This window comes from Rhagoletis zephyria, unplaced genomic scaffold (assembly GCF_001687245.7).
Source record: "Rhagoletis zephyria isolate East Lansing unplaced genomic scaffold, Rhagoletis_zephyria_1.1 Rzeph_scaffold_04946, whole genome shotgun sequence".
NCBI classification, from domain to species: domain Eukaryota; kingdom Metazoa; phylum Arthropoda; class Insecta; order Diptera; family Tephritidae; genus Rhagoletis; species Rhagoletis zephyria.
Window position 1 is genome coordinate 1,369 of NW_016162029.1, and position 19,853 is coordinate 21,221.

Sequence of the window (19,853 nt, forward strand, 5' to 3'; positions counted from 1 at the left end):
TTACGCGGTTTTGCAGAATGACGATACGCGGTTTAGTACTTTAAACGACGATATATTTCAAGGAACCAAACTTTGACAAACCTTTACAAGTAAACAAAAATACCAATATTTAAAAATATTATTCAACAAAAATATCAAGATAGACCGATTTTACGTTTTCTCATAGAAGTCCGTTATAAAAGCAATTTACTAATATTTAGTCTTCTTTTTTCATGTTTATAAGGTTTTTATTGGCCTTCTTTTTTCATGGTTATAAGGTTTTTTCTTGAAATAGGTTTTCACTAAACACAATTACCGAAGAAACAACATACCCACGACAGCCGGTTCTATGTACCGGAATGACTCGGGTTTTACCCGACCAAGGGCTGTTGTTTCGGCGATCTAACCCCGTTTAGGTTGCTCGATTCTAGGGCTACATCTTCTCCGTACCCTTCTGCTCAGGGCTGGTATAGAGTCAAACCCAGGGCCAGAAATCTACACCTGCTGCGTATGCCAGAGACGACTGCATACAAACTCCACCTCGGTTAGGTGCAATGCCTGTGACGGGTGGAGTCACCTCCGTAACTGCTCGGGCCTACGTACGCACCGCCAATGGACCACGTCGTTCGTGGCCCCATGCTGTGCGAACCGGACCGCCTCCACGGAAAACCTCCACCCGCCTGGGCAGCACACAATCAACACACCCACACCCCAACACAACACAACAATAGACACACAAACAAACACAATACTCAACTCTTGCCTCGGCTGGTGCCACTTTAGGGCATACTCAGGACGAAGCAGACATCGACCGCAGGGATACCATCCTAGAATGTCAGGGTATTGCTATCCGGTCAGGCGATGTTGAGCTCGAAATATTTAACGTATACATACCCCCTGTCACCAGCTGCCCGGCAGGATATCACCCTGAAATAGGTGCGCTACTCAGAGGTGAAAATCGTATGGTAGTTGGTGACTTTAACGCGCACCACGATCTTTGGCACGCAAGCCTGTCAAATGATTGTAGGGGAATACATCTGGCTGAACAGATAGACGATTTGACATTCTGCACAATGAACGACGACGCACCCACCAAGGCTTCATGAATGTTACTGAGGGCGCTTTCACTGCACTACCCATACCAACCGACGTTCATGTAAGTGGACGTAAGTTCCGCAGGGTTGTCACCGCTGCTGCAGCTCGCTTCAACCCAGCAGGATGTATTAAGGATCCACGTCTGAACTTTCCTGCTGAAGCGGCTGGCAGGGATCTCAATTCGGAGATTCGGCAACTTGTGAGCGAACATAAGCGGAAGATATGGGAAGAGCATTTGAAGTCCTGCAACTTCGCCTCTGGTGTAAGCAAGCTTTGGTCAACCGTGAGGTCGTTGTCCAACCCGACGAAGCGTGACGACAGAGTCGAGATAAACTTTGGTGACCACGCTTCGTCGGACCCGGAGAGATGCGCGAGCTATTTTAGCCGGCAGTTCATTCTGCATTCTCCGGTGGATAAAGCCAAACGTCGAGGGACCAGAAGGCTGCACAAAATACCAAAATCCAGTGCGCCTCTTGTTTTCACCAGCAGTGAGGTAAGGGTAGCCATCGGGAAGGCGAAAGCCTCCAAAGCCATTGGACCCGACGGAATGTACATGTTGATGCTGAAAAATTTGGGTCCTGCGGGAGTAGCGTACCTAACGGAGGTCCTCAACCTATCTATTTTCACTCTCGTCATTCCAGACATCTGGAAAATGGGGAGAGTGGTCCCACTGCTCAAACCCGATAACCCTCCTTTCCCCGGTAGCGAAGAGACTCGAGGCCCTGCTGCTCCCGTATTTTATGAACCACCTGACCCCAGCGAAGCATCAACAAGGGTTCAGTAAAGTGCATAGCACAACAACAGCACTTAACGTCATAAACACTCCGATAACTCGTGGCCTAAACCGAAACCGCCCCTGTGAGAGAACTATTCTAGTAACGTTGGACCTGTCCAAGGCGTTCGACACTGTCAGTCATTCAACGCTACTAGAAGATATAGAGGCCTCCTCACTCCCACAGGGACTCAAACGGTGGTCGGTGAATTACCTGGGTGGTCGACACTCGTCAGTAATTTTCAGAGACAAAACTAGCAAGCCATGTAAAATTAAACAGGGGGTACCGCAGGGTGGTGTCCTGTCCCCGCTACTGTTTAATTATTACATCACAAAGCTTCCTCAGCCACCAGAGGGTGTTAATATAGTCTCCTATGCTGACGATTGTTCGATCATGGCATCTGGGAATGGAATTGATGATTTGTGCTCGAAAATAAACGGTTACCTCGCCGAACTTTCTCGCTTCTTCACTGCAAGGAGCCTTGCCCTATCCCCTGCGAAATCCTCGGCAACCCTTTTCACCACCTGGACGAAGGAGGTCAGACTGCAACTGGGAATTCACGTCGATGGCGTAACAATACCGACGGTGAATAACTCGAAAATCCTCGGAGTTACCTTCGACAGTCTGCTCTCCTTCTCGGCGCATACAACCGCAATTGTCAACAAAGTACAGAGCCGCAACAATGTCCTCAAGTCGCTGGCCGGCAGCACTTGGGGCAAAGATAAAGAAACGTTGTTGGCAACATACAAGGCAATTGGCCGGCTGGTTCTAAACTATGCAGCGCCCGTATGATCGCCGGGGACTAGCAGGACGCAGTGGACGGAGCTACAGACCTGCCAAAACACGGCATTACGAACAGCGACAGGATTCCTCCTGATGACGCCCCAACACCACCTACATGACGAGGCCCAGATGTTCCCAGTAAAGGAGCATAATATAATGCTCTGCAAGCAGTTCCTTGCTGGGAGCCACAGACGTCACCATCCCAGCGGGCAGCTGCTCGCGGAAGAGCCCTCGCCATGGCACGTCACGAGGCATCTTTACGAACTGACGGACGAAGTCCAGAGATTTATCAAACAACCTCTGGACCCGTCAACCTACCGACAGGCCCTGAACGGCATTCACAGGGAATCAGTCTCAAGTTATGTAAACTCCTGTGACTGCCGTTCTAGGCACACAACCACCGGACGTGGACGGGACAGAACTTCGTCTACCTCGGGAGACCCGCACTACAATAGCCCAACTTCGCTCTGGCTATTGCAGCAGGCTCAACTCTTACTTGAGTAGAATCAACGAGGATGTGCCCAACCAATACCCGGCATGTGGAGAGTCGCCACATGACTCCCGGCACCTCTTCACATGCCCTGAGAACCCCACTCAGCTAACGCCCCTGTCCCTATGGACAGCCCCTGTGGAAGTCGCACACTTCCTGGGCCTCGCCCTAGCTGAAATTGACGACAACGTTGATGGATGAACCGCCCCGAATGGGGATTAGTAGCCGCTACAACAACAACAACAACCGAAGAAACAAGTAGAACGACTGAAAGCGCGGAGAAAACAACTATCACGACATTGACTGTTTTCAGGTTGACATATGTCAAAGGAAAAGCAGCAGAGGGAGTTTTCATGGCTACCATTCGAGATCAGTTATTTAAGGTTTAGCTTTTGTTTGATTCCCTATAATTCAAATGCTTAAATTTTAGGTCCCAGACAGTTAAATCGAAATACCGCTATCCTAAAAATAGAAAACTAAACATACAATTTTTTATTATTATTATTATTTTTTAAATGTGCTTTCCATTTTCTGGTAATGTATTAAGGAACCTTTTAGTGGCCTCGTTTGGTTGTGAATGGCTAGGAACATATTTATCCGAATGACTCACCCTATGATTGTGCATGTTACCATGCGATCTGAACGTCTTGGGACAAAATGGACAGGTATACAAATACGTACCGGTGTGCGTACTCTCATGTTCCTACAGATATAGTAAATAAATAGATATTTAACTCGAATCTTTCCAAACAATTTTACATTTGAATTTACCTTCAAAGCGCGTGGACTTTTAAATTCTTTGCTACACATTGTACATGTAAAAGTTCTGCCTGAGTGATGATACCGTATATGGGAGGTAAGAGCATGCCTGGTACTCTTTTCTGCTCCACAATGTGTACACTTAAATGGTTGTCCAGATGTTTGGTCGCGATGTCCAATCATGTGTTTATTAAGGCAACGTATGTTTTTTAGCCACTTTTGACAAATTTTGCATTGCACTTCTGGACGAGGTTCCCTACTGTGCATATCTTCCATATGCGTAAGCAGATTTTGTTGTGTTTTTAGACACTTTCCGCACACTTCACATACAGAGTTAGAAGCATTCAAATGGACGGTCCTTTCGTGTTGTTTTAAAACTGAAGAATTTATAAACCTTAAACAAAAAAAAATTATAAAAATGACAGCTTGTCTCTAAGATATTTTACCCCTTGTTGCAAGTTTTGCAGATATGATTACGTTCTGGTTGATGGTTATACTTCAGGTGATAATCCAATATATATCGTTTAGCGAATTTGCGTGGACACGATTTACATTGATAAAGCAATTTTTCTTCATCCGGATGCCTTGTGTTCATATGATTTTTATAATTATTCCGGCTTTTAAGTTGTTTATTACATATTGCACATCTATACTTACATTAAAGAGAAATTTAATAAGAAATTGTAATATATAAAATGAATAGGGATTAAAATTAATGTGCACTGTAGGCGTTAATATACGAAAATTAGTTGGGTATTTTAAGTTAACTATTATGTTTAAAATTGTATTTTAAAATCAGTGTTCTTACTTGAAGAAATCTGGATCCATATGCAATTTGAGATGGTCGACATACAATGTTCGTCTGAGATAACGATTATTGCAGCAAGTAACATATCCGTTACAATGATGATCCACCCGAAAATGTTTCTTTAATTCAGTGAAATTCTTAAGTGGTGCCGAACAAAGGCAACAGGTCAATTGTGTGTTTGCTGCTATAAATTCATCCACTTCCCGCATTGATAGTTGTGAGTCTTGTGATGTGTTCGCTTTTGCTTTTGAATCTAGATCTTCAATGTCTTTACTATCGTGTTTCGGTCCGATGCTTACTTTTGATTTTTTAAGATTTTTTGCATGCCTTCCCGTTGCATTTGAAGAGTTCTTTTTATTGGGGTTACGCTTTTTACTGTTTTTAACTCCAACGGCTTGTTTTGCTGGAAGTAATATATTTATTTATTGCGAAATATACATTTGAACAAGAAAAATCTTACTTTCTTTGTCAGAAGTAAGCGATAGAGTCGGAATAGAAACATGATCTTTTTTGATATCTACATCCTTAATTTGATTTACTTCAATTTCTAATTCATCTACGAATACATTAGTTTTCACGCCAATTATGTCGATTTCCGGCTCACGCAACTCACTACTTTTATAGTGGATGTGGGAGCTTAAATTAGTTCCTGGGAATTCTTCAGTTTCAAAGGCATCAAAATCTGGTTTTATTTGAGTACCAGCTAAATGCGTTTGTAGTGTTTTTTGCTTTTCGTCTATAGTCAACCAAAAGCTGTGAAAATCGAATATACGCTGCCAGCAAATTTCGCAAATTTTTTTAGAAATAATATCATTGCGTTGGACCTGTAAAAACCAGTAAAAATAAACTCTCTTATATTCTAGCCAAAAGTGAAAAGGTGCTAAGTCCACCTTTTCTAGAAAAATTGTTTTGATACAAGAAGCAAGAACTATTTAGAATCGTTATTAGATTCTCTCCTGAAAAATTTGAAAAACTGGACAGCGACATTTCACTCTAAACTAGCGATATTTTTGCTTACCTCGATGTGAAAGTATTTGGCAATGGTTTTAGCAGTTTCTGTCCCTCCATTCTCGGAAAAGATTTCGAAAGTATTATAAGATTCCTCCAAGCACAGTCGGCAAATCATGTTTTATTTATTTATCTTTTTTATGCCTTGGATCCCTTCTCTGGAGGTGTTGATGACAAGGATTGTTTGGTTTTTACATTGGCAGGTTATTCGAATGTACTCAAATCAAGACGAATTTATGGTAATTTTCTAGGGTGGGGTAACAACCCCTAAAAAAGGTAAAATAACAATCCGGAGGGGGGAAAGATAATATTATTAAACATTTAAAAGTTATGAACAAAAAACTTTTGTTAAATTTCGTTGTTTTCTATGAGCAATTACCACGTCAAAAATGCACTAAATCAACAGTTTCCACTTTTAAAACACTACTAAAACGTTTCCGGTTATTATTTTATGCAAACCAAATCATTTATTCACTTTTATTTTATATATTTCGTTAATAAAACAGAGTAAACAAATCGCTGGTATAGCCACTTTATTTCACATTTCATTTGCGCTATTATACTCAGTTTACACTTTACACTTCTTCTTCTTCTTCTTCTTCTTCTTCTTTTTACATTCATCTAAAGCATGAACCAAAAAGACAAGATCACGCGGGCAGGAGACTAGCCCGTTAGAATCGCATTAAGGAAAAAAGTTGAACGATTTTGACATTAGCCGTTTATTTACATTTCTTCGTTGTTTACAATTTGGTGGTGGCTTTTTACTGCAATTTTCTTCATTTTCGCTTGTGACAACGTGTGTGATTTCGTGAATTCGCCAACGCATAAACGCAGTAATAGATTTAATCTATTACGTTTTTCATATAATCGTGGATGGGCAATGGAAAAAGAGGAAGATATAAACTAAAAATTTAGTTGGCTAGCAAGCGGTAAATAAACAAATGCAAAAATGTATGGAAACAATATGATTTGTAGACTGTGCTTAGTTGAATCCAAAGATATTTTGAACATTTACACCGAGACAGGTGAAATGGCTCGGAAGGAGGTATTAAAAGTGGTGGCTCAGCATTTCCAAATTGAGGTAATTTGTAAACGAAAGTTGATAGTTTTATCTGTATGGTGTGGTGCAAACGATTATCAAAAATTTTAGATTCGCTACGATGATACTGTGTCAAATGTAATATGTTCAGTATGTTGGAACCAACTGCACGTTTTTCACAAATTTTGGTTAAGTATTGAAGAGAAGCAGAAGAACCTGAAAAGTCATTTGCACTTGCCTGAAATAAAACACGATATCGAGGATGTTGAAGCTAAGCCTTATGATGAAATGCCTATAAGTCACGAAAAAGTGGACACTGGATTATGCGAGCCTGAAATAGACATTTTTTTTGGAAAATTTGGAGTGTATGGAGGGCAAACTGAGTTTGTGGCTGCTAAAACCGAAGAGGATGAGTCAACGATGGGTGATGATTATTTCAGTATTCCTTTAATGGATTCACTTGGTAAGCGTAAGTCAAGGGAAATCTTTGGCTATTTGTACAACGATTTAAGGGTGGGGGCGTAGGTGGATGGGCGTGGCTCCCCCCCTTNAGTCAAGGGAAATCTTTGGCTATTTGTACAACGATTTAAGGGTGGGGGCGGAGGTGGATCTGCGTACCGCCCCAGTAACCTTGGAAAGAATGAGGTAACTAGAATTCCCTTTCTGTGTGGTAAACCTGGGGCTGCCGCCCCAGTGATGTCTATTTTGGTTACTGGGTGTTTTATACAAATTTCTTGTATATAAAAATGTATATACAAATTTATAACAAAAATTTGCAACAAGTACCATATTTCCAACCGACATTATAGTAAAATTAGTGCACAGATTTAGTAAATTAAATTTTTGTAATAAAGCGTGAACTGTTGTCTACAAGTGTGTGTAAAAGTTTTATGATTCGATTCACGCGTTTGGGCACAGCAACCCAAAATCTTTGTACAAATTCATAAAGAGTACCCGATGATCTTGTTTAACGTTTCAGAGGATATCAATATACCTACATATCTGTGTTCATATGCAATATTAGCTTATGTCGAAAGGCTGGCTTTATAATGCGGCATTCGCAGCATACAATTGCGAATGACTCACTGGCGCCGAGCCGTTGTAGAACTTTGCAAATAAATGAGCAAGAGGTAGTTCCGCTACCAGCAAGACAATATTCAAAGAATAAAGGGAATGCCGCATTATACTAAAGCCAGCTTCCCGACATGAGCTACTATTCCATACGAACACAGATATGTATACGCATAATATAACCACATCTAATTATTTCAATTTAAATACCATAAAATATTAGACATTCATTCGAAGGATAATAAATGTGAGGCGCAAAAATTAAATGTTGTGGTTGAAAACAAAGGAAAAGCGAGAAGAGGACGCCCAAAAAAAATCGATAGCCCTTCAAAGAAAAATAAGACCGACATTAAAGAAAAACCAGAGCGAAGAAAACGGACTGCCAATAAAAAGAAAACTCAAAGCAAAGATATTGCGCAAAAACCCGAGCACTCCATCAATTATGGTGAAAAATTAAAAGCTATCCAAAAGGCTGATGAATTTTTGGCGAAAAACACAGAGTTAGATTGTTTCATTTGTAAGGAGAAGTTGAAAGATTTTAAGGACCTTAAAACTCATTTTCGCCAAAAACATAAATGCGCTGGCTATGCGGTTTGCTGCGACCAACGTTTTCTCAAACGCACATTATTTGTAGATCACATACAACTGCATAAGAATCCAGATTTTTTCAAGTACGTACGTATGTAAAAAATATATTTGCATATCGATAGCTGAGTGGAAGATGGATTTATCCCTATCCCTATCTCAGAATTTGATTGAAGAACGCCCTATTTCAGAATTTTATTGAAGAAAATTTTCTGAGATAGGGCGTTTTACAATGGGCTGCCGAAATAGATCGATCAACCACTCAGCCAGCGATATGAAAATATCACTACGCGCGTATTGCATAGAAGGACTCTACGTGTAATTCTAACCAAATTTGCCGAAGAGCCTATGAGTGTAAAATCATTTGGGGTTTGACCAATTGCGAAAATAGGTTTCGAAAAAAATTTGAAAATTTTCACTGTTCGCACTTTGGTGGAAGTTTAAAAAATAGTATAAGTGCAGAAATAGATTATTCATACCAAAAAGCATGTTTTTATACAAAATTTCTCTTCTTTACGACACTACAGCAAAATGCTAAGAAACCTATTTTGTTTATTCGCCAAATTCGCTTAGAATTACCCGTAGAATCCTTCTGTGCTATACGCGCATAGCTGAAAAAATCTCAAATACAAATTGACCCGCGCTAATGCATGTATACCGGTTTAATTGCCTATTATTCATCCCTTAGGTGTTCAATATGCCAAAAACAATTGATAAGTCGCAAAAATTACATCAATCATATGCACTCGTTACACCCAGCAGCTGAAAATCTTCAATTTGCTTGCAAACTTTGTCCGAAAAAGTTTATCAAACAATACATTTTAGATAGTCACATAAAGATGTGTCATATGTCTAAAAATCACGTGTGCAAACTGTGCGATAAAGCGTAAGCTGTGTTATTTCTTGAATTGTCCACATATTTATGTTAACGTTTTAGTTTTGCCAACATCTGGACTTTAACTCAGCATGAAAGAGCTGTACATCGAAATGAATTTGAATCTGTTTGCGAAATATGTGGAAAACGTTTAAGAACCACGGCAAATTTAAAATATCACATGGACAACATACACAACACGGAGCCACGTCCAGAGGTGCAGTGTACAGTATGTCATAAATGGCTTAAGAGTGATCATAATTTGCGCAAGCATATGAAATCACATCGTGATGAAGCATCTGGTGTAGTATTTAAGTGTCCTCACTGTAATGTTGAGAAAAAATCAAGAACCTCGCTTTCGTCTCATATACTTTATCATCACTCAAATAGAGTTTTCACTTGTACAATGTGTGCAAAAGAATTTAAAACTCCAACTAAATTGAAGGTAGTTTCAAATGTGTAATATATTAAGGGATGTTTTATACTGTCATATTGTTGTAGGTCGTATTTTTTTAAACATTATTACCATGGTTGTGAAACTCTAGGATGCACAACTATACGACAGTATACAACATTTTGTGAGCTCCCTAATTATTTGTATACCCGCGCACTGTTTTATTAACTTTGTTCGCATAACGGTTGTTTATAACAGCCTAAAGTAAACGCGATAGATATAGGCATACGTATGTGTGTATTAGGGTGATCCAAAATAACTAACTTAACGAATTTATGGCCTTAAAAGGACTTATTTACTGAGAAGAAAATAATGCCAGGAATGTTAATCCTGCGATCCCGGAATCCCGGGATCCCGGCCTTTTGAAGGTCCCCAAAATGCCGTGATTCTTGGCAAATAATCCCGGGATCTTATATTTTGCACGGATGGCAATAATAGAAAATTCTTTTCATGACCAGTATTGCCTATATCACTTTTTTTTATTTAATAATTAATATTTTTTATAATGTCTAGCACATTATACATATAACACCACGCGATAGTAAATTTTAAACACAAATATCAATATATTCGCGAAACCATGGACCAAATAGTGTAAAATTCCGTTTTTAGATTTTCACTCTGACGTCAGTAATTCAAACAATTCAGAGAAATTTGCTTAGAGAAGAATATGGGATCAAATTAAAGAGGAAATTCTGTAGAATTTAAACGGATTCAAGTTTTTGGTGCAGAAGGACTGGTAGGTATTGAAAATGTCCTTTTAAGATTTTATCATTGAAATTTCGCAATATTTGTTTATGAAAAAAATATAAGTTACGGACTTATACAAACTCGATAAAATTCTCGAATTGCGTCCTATTTTTATCACGTAAAAAAATTACCTACTGGTCCTTGTGAATCCAAAAAGTTTTAATTTTTCTGAATTCTAAAGAAATTTCCTCTTGCATGTGGTCCAAATTTTTATTCTACATTGCATTGAATTCTTTAAATATAAATAAATCCTGACCTCAGAGAGAATAAATAAAAACCCCACTTAAAATAAAAAGTAGGGTTTGGACCCATTTATTTATTATTTATTTTATGGAAGGAGAGCTTCTCAAACAATATAGAAGAAATTTTATCGATTTAATTTGTTGAAAAGTAATGAATATCCAAATCCCGGGACTTATCCCGGGATCCCGGGATTGTGATAACGGCATCACGAAAATCCCGGGATCAGAAAAAGCGGAAAAATTAACGTCCCTAGTCGGAGGGCATTTGAAATTGTCTATTTAATTAATTGATTGGCGATTACACATATGTTAGTGTTTGGCCGAGCTCTTCCTCTGATTTGTCGCCTGCGCCTTGATGTTGTCACACAAAGGGGAGGGGCCTACATTTTTACCTTTCCCACGACAGTCGGGTGTACGTAACCGGAATGACCCAGAATTATATTTGGCCAAGGACTGTCAACTCTTTGGGGAACTTGTATGCCGCTATAACAACAACAACCTTCATTTTTATGCGGTCTCCGAACTGCAATTGCCTGCCGAGGGGCGACTGCTGTTAAGAAAAAACCTTTTTTCTATATTTATACCCGAGCGTACTTTTGCACAAGGGTATTTAATATATATTTATATGTTATTATATATTAATATATATATTTGTTCGCATAACGGTTGTTTGTAACAGCCAAAACGAATCGAGATAGTTATGGACAAATGTATACAATTTTGATCAGAATGAAAAGAGAAGGCGATTAAGCCATGTCTGTCTGTCCATCCGTCTGTCCGTGTACACGATAACTCGACCAAAAATTGAGATATCAACGAAATTTGGTATGTAAGTTGCCCCTTATCCAAGGTAGGTTGGTACTGTAACCACGCCCAGTTCCCATATAACGGTATTTTCAAAAAATGCAAAAACTGCGTGGCACCGCCCACTTACGAGTTTGGCCGAGACCAAAACAGCACGTCAGTCATTTCTCTTCTGTGCTAACTGGCGCCATTTGGAAACGCCGAGTGTAGCCAAGTCCTTCTCCACCTGGTCTTTCCAACGCAGAGGAGGCGTTCCTCTGTTATGAGCATCGCGGCCGGCATTGAATACTTTCAGAGCAGGAGCGTTTCTGTCCGTTTGAACGACATGGCCAAGCCAGTAAAGCCGCTGAATTTTAATTCGCTGCACTATGGATGTCTATGTCATTGTAAAGGTCATACAGCTCATCGTTAAATCGTCTGCGGTACTCGCCATCGCCAACGCGTAAAGGTCCGCAAATCTTTTGCACAATCTTTCTCTCGAAAACCCCAAAAGCCGCTTCGTCAGATGTTTTCATTGTTCATGCCTCCGCGCCATACACCAGCACAGACATGACGAGTGACTTATAGAGTGTGATCTTTGTACGACGATAGAGGACTTTACTTCTCAATTGCCTACTCAGTCCAAAGTAGAACTTGTTGGCAAGAGTGATTCTCCGTTGGATTTCAAGGCTGACAATATTAATGGAGTTAATGCTGGTTCCCAAATAAATGAAGTCATCTACATTTTTAAACTTGTAACTGTCAACAGTAATGTGGGTGCCAAGACGTGTATGCTCTGACTGTTTGTGTGATGACAGGAGATACTTCGTTTTGTACTCGTTCACCACCAGACCCATTCGCTTTGTCTCTATCAAATCCCCAGAAGGCAGAACATACGTATCCCTTGTTTTTACCGATACCATCGATGTCGTCGGCATACTCCAGCAATTCTACGCTCTTTTAAAGTATTGTGCCTGAGCGGTTCAGTTCTGAGGCTCTTATTATCTTCTCCAATATCAGATTAAAGAAATCACACGAGAGGGGTCGCCTTGTCTGAAACCTCGTTTGGTATCAAACGGCTCGGAGAGGTCCTTCCCTATTCTGATGGAGCTGATGGTATTGCTCAACGTCATTTTACAAATCTATTAGTTTCGCGGTGATAACAAATTCAGACATCGCGGCATAAAGACAACTTGTCTTCGTGCTGTCGAAAGCGGCTTTGAAATCGACAAATAGATGGTGTGTGTCGATCCTATTCTCTCGGGTCTTTTCCAAGATTTGGCGTATTATATTACAGTCGTCGGGCGTGCGTTCATCTGACGATATTCTGCATAAGAGTTGATGCATGCACCTTATCAACTCTTCGCCACCGTACTTTAATAGCTCAGCTGGCAGGTTGTCAGCTCCAGCAGCTTTGTTATTTTTCAAGCACGCTATCGTTATTTGTACCTAGTCATAGTTAGGTGGTGGAACATCGACTTCATCGTCATCGACTGGGGGCTCGGGTTCGTTTTGTCCACTCATTTCATTCAGTAGGGTGGAAAAGTGTTCCCTCCATAATTTAAGTGCATTCTGGACATCGTTCACTAGGTCACCATTGTTGCTCTCACAGGAGTTTGCCCTGGTCTTGAAACCTTCCGTAAGTCACCTAAACCTCTGGTAAAATTTTCGGGCGTTTTTCCTGTCGGCTAGCATTTCAAGCTCAAGCACTGACGTATTTCGGCCTCTCTCTTATTGCGGCAAATACGTCTCGATGCCTTCTTCAGTTCCCATGGCTCGCGTTACACCCGATCGCAGCGTGACCCTTTAGGCGGCGTCTTTTTTCTCTGCGGCTTCTTGACATTCCTCATCGTACCAGTTGTTGTTTCGGGCTCGCTGAAATCCAACTACTTCTTCGACGGCGGTACTTAATGATCGGGAAATTTGGTTCCACTGCTCGCTTATGTCGGATTGTTGAAGATTGCAATAACCACTTAGCATATTTAAAATTAGAATATTATAAATTTTTTGATAATGGGCAGGGCGCCGCCCATTTATGAACACAAATTTGTATCTCGGTAACCGATTTATCAATTTCTACTACACTCTGTGCACTGATATTTCAATGAGGACGTTAATTTACTCCAAGTTAATAGTTACAACAATCTCCTAACAATAAATAAGACTGCTCTAGACTTTTAGGAATTTGTTGAAGTTATTTTTATATACCTGTTCAAAAATAGCTTGCTTGTATAATAATGAAAACGATCTTATGTATTTGCCTGAACGATATTCATACCCACCATGCAAAATATGAGAAATAGGCAACAATCGTCAATGGCAACAAATTGGCGACTCACCGATTTATTGCTGTGGTGACAAATCGGCAACATCACTCCGTTCATGTCAATTTTGAATGAAAAAGTTCTCAAAAATTCCGAATCTTATGAATATGGCGTCAATAGTATTGGCCAAAAGCATCTAAATTATGCCCAAGGACAAGATTGAAGAAATAGGAAGCCTTACAGCGAGAAAATTAATTATTTCCGATTGTAAGTTGCGATTTGGTATACAAAAAAAATAAATGAAGTATTAAAAAGAATAAAATTATTCCAAATATCGCCTGAAGCGATAAGAAAAGGACTCATTCAGGTAATAAGAAAACGACTCGCCCAGGCGTGTTGCCTTCGGCGGACGTTTTAGAGCGACCGGTAATAGGAAATCGATTCGATGGCAATGTTACCGGCAATAAATTTGTTTCCGATGGCGACACGTTTTCTTATTGCCGGCAACACAAATTGTTTGGTGGGTATTGTCATATAAAATAATTTTTTTTTTCACTCGTTGTGAATTCTTTCGAATCAGTTAAATTACACATCTCATCCATTACAGAATTGGGCGTAACATCGCCCACTTTATAGCTACAAAGGTGTACCTCGGTAACCACTTAATCGATTTGTACCTAACTAGGTTCAATTATATCATTGGGTCTAACTCTGCATATTATCGTAAACGTTTGAAATCGGGTAAACATCCCTACTTATCATGCAATGGTAGTTCAGGAAAAGTTTAAACGACGATATCTGATACCTGCGCCGGGTATACTTCTTTACATGTTTTTTGCTATTTGCTTTGACCAGGGCTTGAATCCAGGCGCTGCGGAGTGGCAGCGCGCACTGCTTACCACTAAACTACAGCGGCCGGTTTCCTTAAAAATGTTACAGGATGCTTTCCATTTCCGGACAACCGGTCAGGTACGAGTATGATTTTTTTTTAAGTACAGCCGTGATTATTTTTTGTGTATCAAATAGATATTAGAACACACTTTCCACCATACAGTTTCGAAATACAAAATCACATTTTCCCGCTTTTTATAATCGAAACTGTATGGTGGAAAGTGTGTTATAATATCTATTTGATACACAAAAAGTGATCACGGCTGTACTTTTTGCTGATATATTACATACATATGTTCCATTTAGTTAAACAATATAAGAATATTGTAGTATGTACCACAAAAACGTATATTTTCTATAAAAAATCATAACTCAGAAAAAAAAATCTTCGCTATTAGAGATTTGGGTTGATTGTAGTTCAAAGTGTCTCTTTCTCGGTAAAAAAGTTTGAGAGAAAAAAAATACACTTTGAGAAATTAAATTTAAAAAAAAATTGCACTTTTTGTTTATTGTTACATAAAAAATTTTAAATAATGAAAATCAATAATATCAAGGCGAATTCATATAAGGTGGTATCGATTCAACAAATACAACAATTACTTGTATTTTGTTTTTGCTTTTAGCTGGTCATTGTCAAATTTCAGCTATTCTTCCCGAATGAAAAAGGGCGACAGAAAATGCAAACACTCTCACGTTCTCACTCACTCACTGACGAAATTCAAAATTTTGACAATCAAACGCTACTCACAGCTGATAAAACAAAACACCACCTTATATAAATTCGCCTTGGTTGGAATCTATTAAATTTTGACAAAGTTATGGGCATTTAAAAAAAAAAAATTCTCACTGTCAATTCGAATAATCGATTTTTGCCTGAAAAACAAAATCGCGTTTAATTCGGCCGAACATTTTTTCCGAGCCAAAAGAAAAACTACGTGTCTCATTATTTGGACCAACAAACAATGTATTTGAGTTTAGGCGAAATTAAAAATCATGCTCGTACCTGACCGGTTGTCTGGAAATGGAAAGCATCATAGATATTGAACCGTTTGAGATAAAATTTTGTTCTTGGCATGTTCTTGAAGAACATTAAATTCTCTAAAAAATTACCCTAAAGTTGGTTGTCTTCGAGACGGTTAAACATATTAAATATGTTAATGATACGACCTGAACGAGATGTAGCGTTGATACATAATTATAATCGAACTTTGATGAAAGACGAAGAATAACAGCAATTTCTTTTGCAAGTAGTGCAAATACATCGTAATTTCAACAAACTGACTTTTATTAATAATTAAAAGTAATTATATGTAACAATTTTTATTGAGCTTGAGGCCATTTTTAATGAAAAACGTAATGTGAAAAAATGGTAGAAGTGATAGCTATTTCGCAAATCACCATAGTCCCTCATCAGACTTCTTTCAGTAAGATTCGAACCAACGATCCCACTGACTCAGCCAGTTGCCTACGCACTGTGCTAAGTTCGCCTTGCGAATTGTTGGTTTTTTCCACTATTTCATTTGTTAAGCCAACTACAATCAAGCGCAGCTGTTCCAGGGTTATTTAAACTTGGTCATGTGGTTGTTGGTTTTGTTGGTTTTTGTTAATATTTCTACCAGAATGTTTAACTTTTAGGTGTGCCTTAAGTTATTTGTTCTTGTTATTTTATGACCTTATAACAATTATCAACAATTTTTATTGAGCCAACAAAACCAACAACCACATGATCAAGTTTAAATAGCACTGGAACAAAATAAAACAAAAACCAACAACCACATGACCAAGTTTAAATAGCCCTGGAACAGATGCGCTTACGGTTGCCAGACGTACTGATTTTATCAGTACAGTACTGATTTTTCAACTCTTGTACTGATTTTATTAATTTCTTCAATCCTGATTTTTCAAAATTTTCCTTAAACTGTACTGTAAAGAAAGGAGAATATAATTTAATTATAGTTTACATGTTTTAGATAATGTTTGATATGCCCAAGAATTTAATACAACAAAAAGATCAATCGTTTTATGGGCATATCTCAGGGTCGTTACGTACCAGTTGCGATAATATGATGGAGCTTAAATTATTTAAGGCTTATAGAAGGCTTAAATTTTTGTCGAGTGTTGTTAATTACCTCGAAAATAACTTTCAGTTTAATAACAATAAATTTCAATATTCGAGTAGCTTTTGCCTATAATTTACAACTCCTTTTTCTCAATTTACTGACTCTGTAAAAGAGTTTTGCATACAAGACAAGATATTCTTTTTAGCGAATTCTTAGTCTTTCACCGTTTTTGCGTAGTTGAAAAATTATTTAAGCCATGAGGAAATATAGATGAACTCCTTAAAAAGTGGTACTTTTTTACAGTATGAGAGGATCTTAAGAATAAAGTTTGTTTCCTGGCGCAAAGAGAGAAACCGGCTTCTAATTAAAATTTTTGAAAGTGAACTTCAAATTAAAAGTAATTTTAAAATGAAATGTATAGAATTCGTTGGCTATTTAAACACTGAAAATGGGAATAATCTCATTATTGCTACTCAAAAATGTCATAAATATAAAATAATTTATTGGCTCCTGTGTACAATGATGTGTACACTCATGTTAAAATGAATAACATTTATATATTTTATGAACTACTAGGGAACCCGTATGGCGTTTTTGTTTAAAATATTTTTTTTTATAAAAAAAGGTATTTTTCCTTTTAAATGTTTTTTCTCAGATATTATACATACGAAGTATACAAATTGCATATCAGAAGAAAGCGGTTAAATCACGTTTACGACGATATTAATTTTTCAAAAATCAGTTCAAACTGGTTTGAAATATAAGGTTTTTAATTTTTCGAAGACCCGACCTTTGACCCCTGTATAGCACCTGTAACATAGAAAAAGTTATATATGGTTGAAATAAGAGAAAAGGGCGTACCACGGCTATGTTTTTACTTTTTTTTAGTAGTTTACATACAGTAATTAAAAAGAATTTTTTACCAAAGGTCCAATTTCGAACTTCGAAGGCCCATATCTCAATTTCGGAGGCGAAAAACGGAGAAATTACTTGTTTACCTATGACTCAATCTCTTAAAAAAATTGGTTTGGTCCAATACCCAGAAAAAAAGTTGATTTTGCCGTACAGTGTTATTGCTATTCAAAAAGTCACAAATATAAAATAATTTATTGGCTCCTGTGAATAATGATGTGTACAGTCATGTTAAAATGAATAACACTTATATTGTTTATGAACTATATTTTATTTATATACCAAAAGATTGTTAAAAACAAGAACTCAGGTGTTTTAAATTATTTTCTGTTACTTACATTCATAATTTTGCTTTGAATAAATATGTACTGAAAAGTACTGATTTTTTTAGCATGAAAAAGTCTAATGTACTGATTTCGCGCATAACCTAGCTGCGCTTGATTGTAGTTGGCTTAACAAATGAAATAGTAGAAAAAACCAACAACAATTCACAAGACGAACTTAGCACAGTGCGTAGGCAACTGGCTGAGTCTGTGGGATCGTCGGTTCGAATCCTACTGAAAGAAGTCTGATGAGGTAATGTGGTGATTTCCGAAATAGCTATCACATCTACCATTTTTTCAAATTATTGTGGCTTTTCCACAATAAGTTTTTCATTAAAAACAGCCTCAAGCTCAATAAAATTTGTTGAATATAATTGTTATAAGGCCATAAAATAACAAGAACAATTAAAAATAACAAGCGGGCCCATGCGCAGACTGCGCATATAGAAATACACAGTAAACTCATCCCTCTTTGATAAAGATAAAGATAAAAGCAGACTGTTCTAATAGTTTGCGGAAATAGTAAACAGAATTATTATTATAAACCCCTTATTTTTATTATACATATATTACAAAGCATGAATGAGATTTATAGTACATCAGAACTTATACTTATTAGGTACATAAAAAAATTTTACAAACTGACTGATGTATGAGTGTCATGAGTTGAGGGAAACATGGTGTTACTTACAATATATCTTTGTATACAATCTTTGAGGTGAAAAACTCTGACTAAATGTTTTTTTAACAGAAATAATAATATCTGAGCTATGGGAGCGGTGCGAGAGAGATAACTGTCAGTTTATCGAACCTTTAATTATTGAATTATGTGTGCGCTCACCAAGTCGTATACGGTGTATGCGATACTGTAGTCACAATAGTGCTTCAGTACCAAATACCTTAACCCTGACATTCAGTACGCGGTCTCTAGTCACTAATAGTGACTTTTGATGGTGAACTTGGATTATGAGACTACTTGGTATTCAGTACGCTGTCTCACGTCTCTAGTCTCAAAAAAATGTCACTAATTTGTCAGCTGGCTAAGAGCAGGTCTCAAAAATAAAAATATGGAGAAAAAGTTAATAGTTTTCCATTTTATTAAAAAAAAAACGCGAATATGAAGCGAGGAAATTTGTCCAATAAGAATTTCGTTAGGAAATAAACCAAAATGCTTTAATATACAAATCCATTGAAAAAAAAATTATTTTTTTAACATTAAAATCTAAAGATTATTAAAAAAATAAAACTAATAAAAAAAATAAAAAAATACTAAATAAAAAAAATCCTCTGCCCGAGGAGTACTCGAACCATATATGTAATACTCCTATATTGGCAGCAAGGCACATTAAACAGGTAGTATCAGTAGAGCAAAAACAACATTTGCGTGTATTTTGTTGTTGCTTCTGGTATCGAAAGTGTCAAAAACTGTTCTGAATTTTTTCTTCTAAATCAAAGCGTGCCATGTGAAATACAAAAAATTATAAAAAATAAAAAATTGAAATTGGAAAAAATAAAAATTGATGCAACTTTCTTTCCTAGTAAATTTGTTTGCTTCTCGAAGCATTGATCCATCCTTTGCAAGGCCCAGTAATCAGCGGTCGTGCTGCTGAGTTGGGCGAACGTTCCAAAAGCTGCTATTCAATCGCTTGTTTTGTATGGAAAAAGGTTTCACATGCAAATGGATTTTAACAATTCAGAATTTTTGTGAGAAAAAATTAAAAATATTTGACATTTTCGAGACCAAATAATTTGAAAATAAATCAAATCAGCTGCTCTACTGATACTACCTGTTCAATGTACCTTGATTGGCAGTAAGAGCTAGTACCGTCCGAAAACACTACAGTTGAGATATATCAATAAACACGTACGAAAGAAAAGGAACACATACGTTTATAAATAAACATGTACAC

The 19,853-nt window shown here is 37.8% G+C and overlaps 2 protein-coding genes across 3 annotated transcripts in view; one reads left to right on the forward strand and one right to left on the reverse strand.

Moving 5' to 3' along the window:
- Nucleotides 1–3,603: 3,603 nt before the first annotated feature.
- Nucleotides 3,604–6,006, reverse strand: LOC108371395 (transcription factor grauzone-like). Its single transcript, XM_017626943.1, has 6 exons — nucleotides 5,706–6,006; nucleotides 5,148–5,511; nucleotides 4,688–5,090; nucleotides 4,326–4,526; nucleotides 3,892–4,273; nucleotides 3,604–3,823 (listed from the first exon to the last, which is right to left on the reverse strand). Exons 1-6 carry the CDS (start codon nucleotides 5,811–5,813, stop codon nucleotides 3,632–3,634), a joined length of 1,650 nt encoding a protein of 549 aa, XP_017482432.1. The 5' UTR covers nucleotides 5,814–6,006; the 3' UTR covers nucleotides 3,604–3,631.
- Nucleotides 6,007–6,549: 543 nt separating this feature from the next.
- The window catches only part of LOC108371396 (transcription factor grauzone-like), a 16,601-nt gene continuing 3,297 nt past the window's right edge, over nucleotides 6,550–19,853 (forward strand). The window contains exons 1-5 of one of the 2 annotated variants that reach the window (XM_017626944.1): nucleotides 6,550–6,776; nucleotides 6,846–7,197; nucleotides 8,029–8,476; nucleotides 9,079–9,276; nucleotides 9,328–9,709. In XM_017626944.1, the coding sequence (XP_017482433.1) occupies nucleotides 6,645–6,776; nucleotides 6,846–7,197; nucleotides 8,029–8,476; nucleotides 9,079–9,276; nucleotides 9,328–9,709 (1,512 nt within the window). In that variant the 5' untranslated portion in view covers nucleotides 6,550–6,644. The remainder of the gene's footprint in view (nucleotides 6,777–6,845; nucleotides 7,198–8,028; nucleotides 8,477–9,078; nucleotides 9,277–9,327; nucleotides 9,710–19,853) is intronic. The other variant, XM_017626945.1, reaches the window with a different exon arrangement.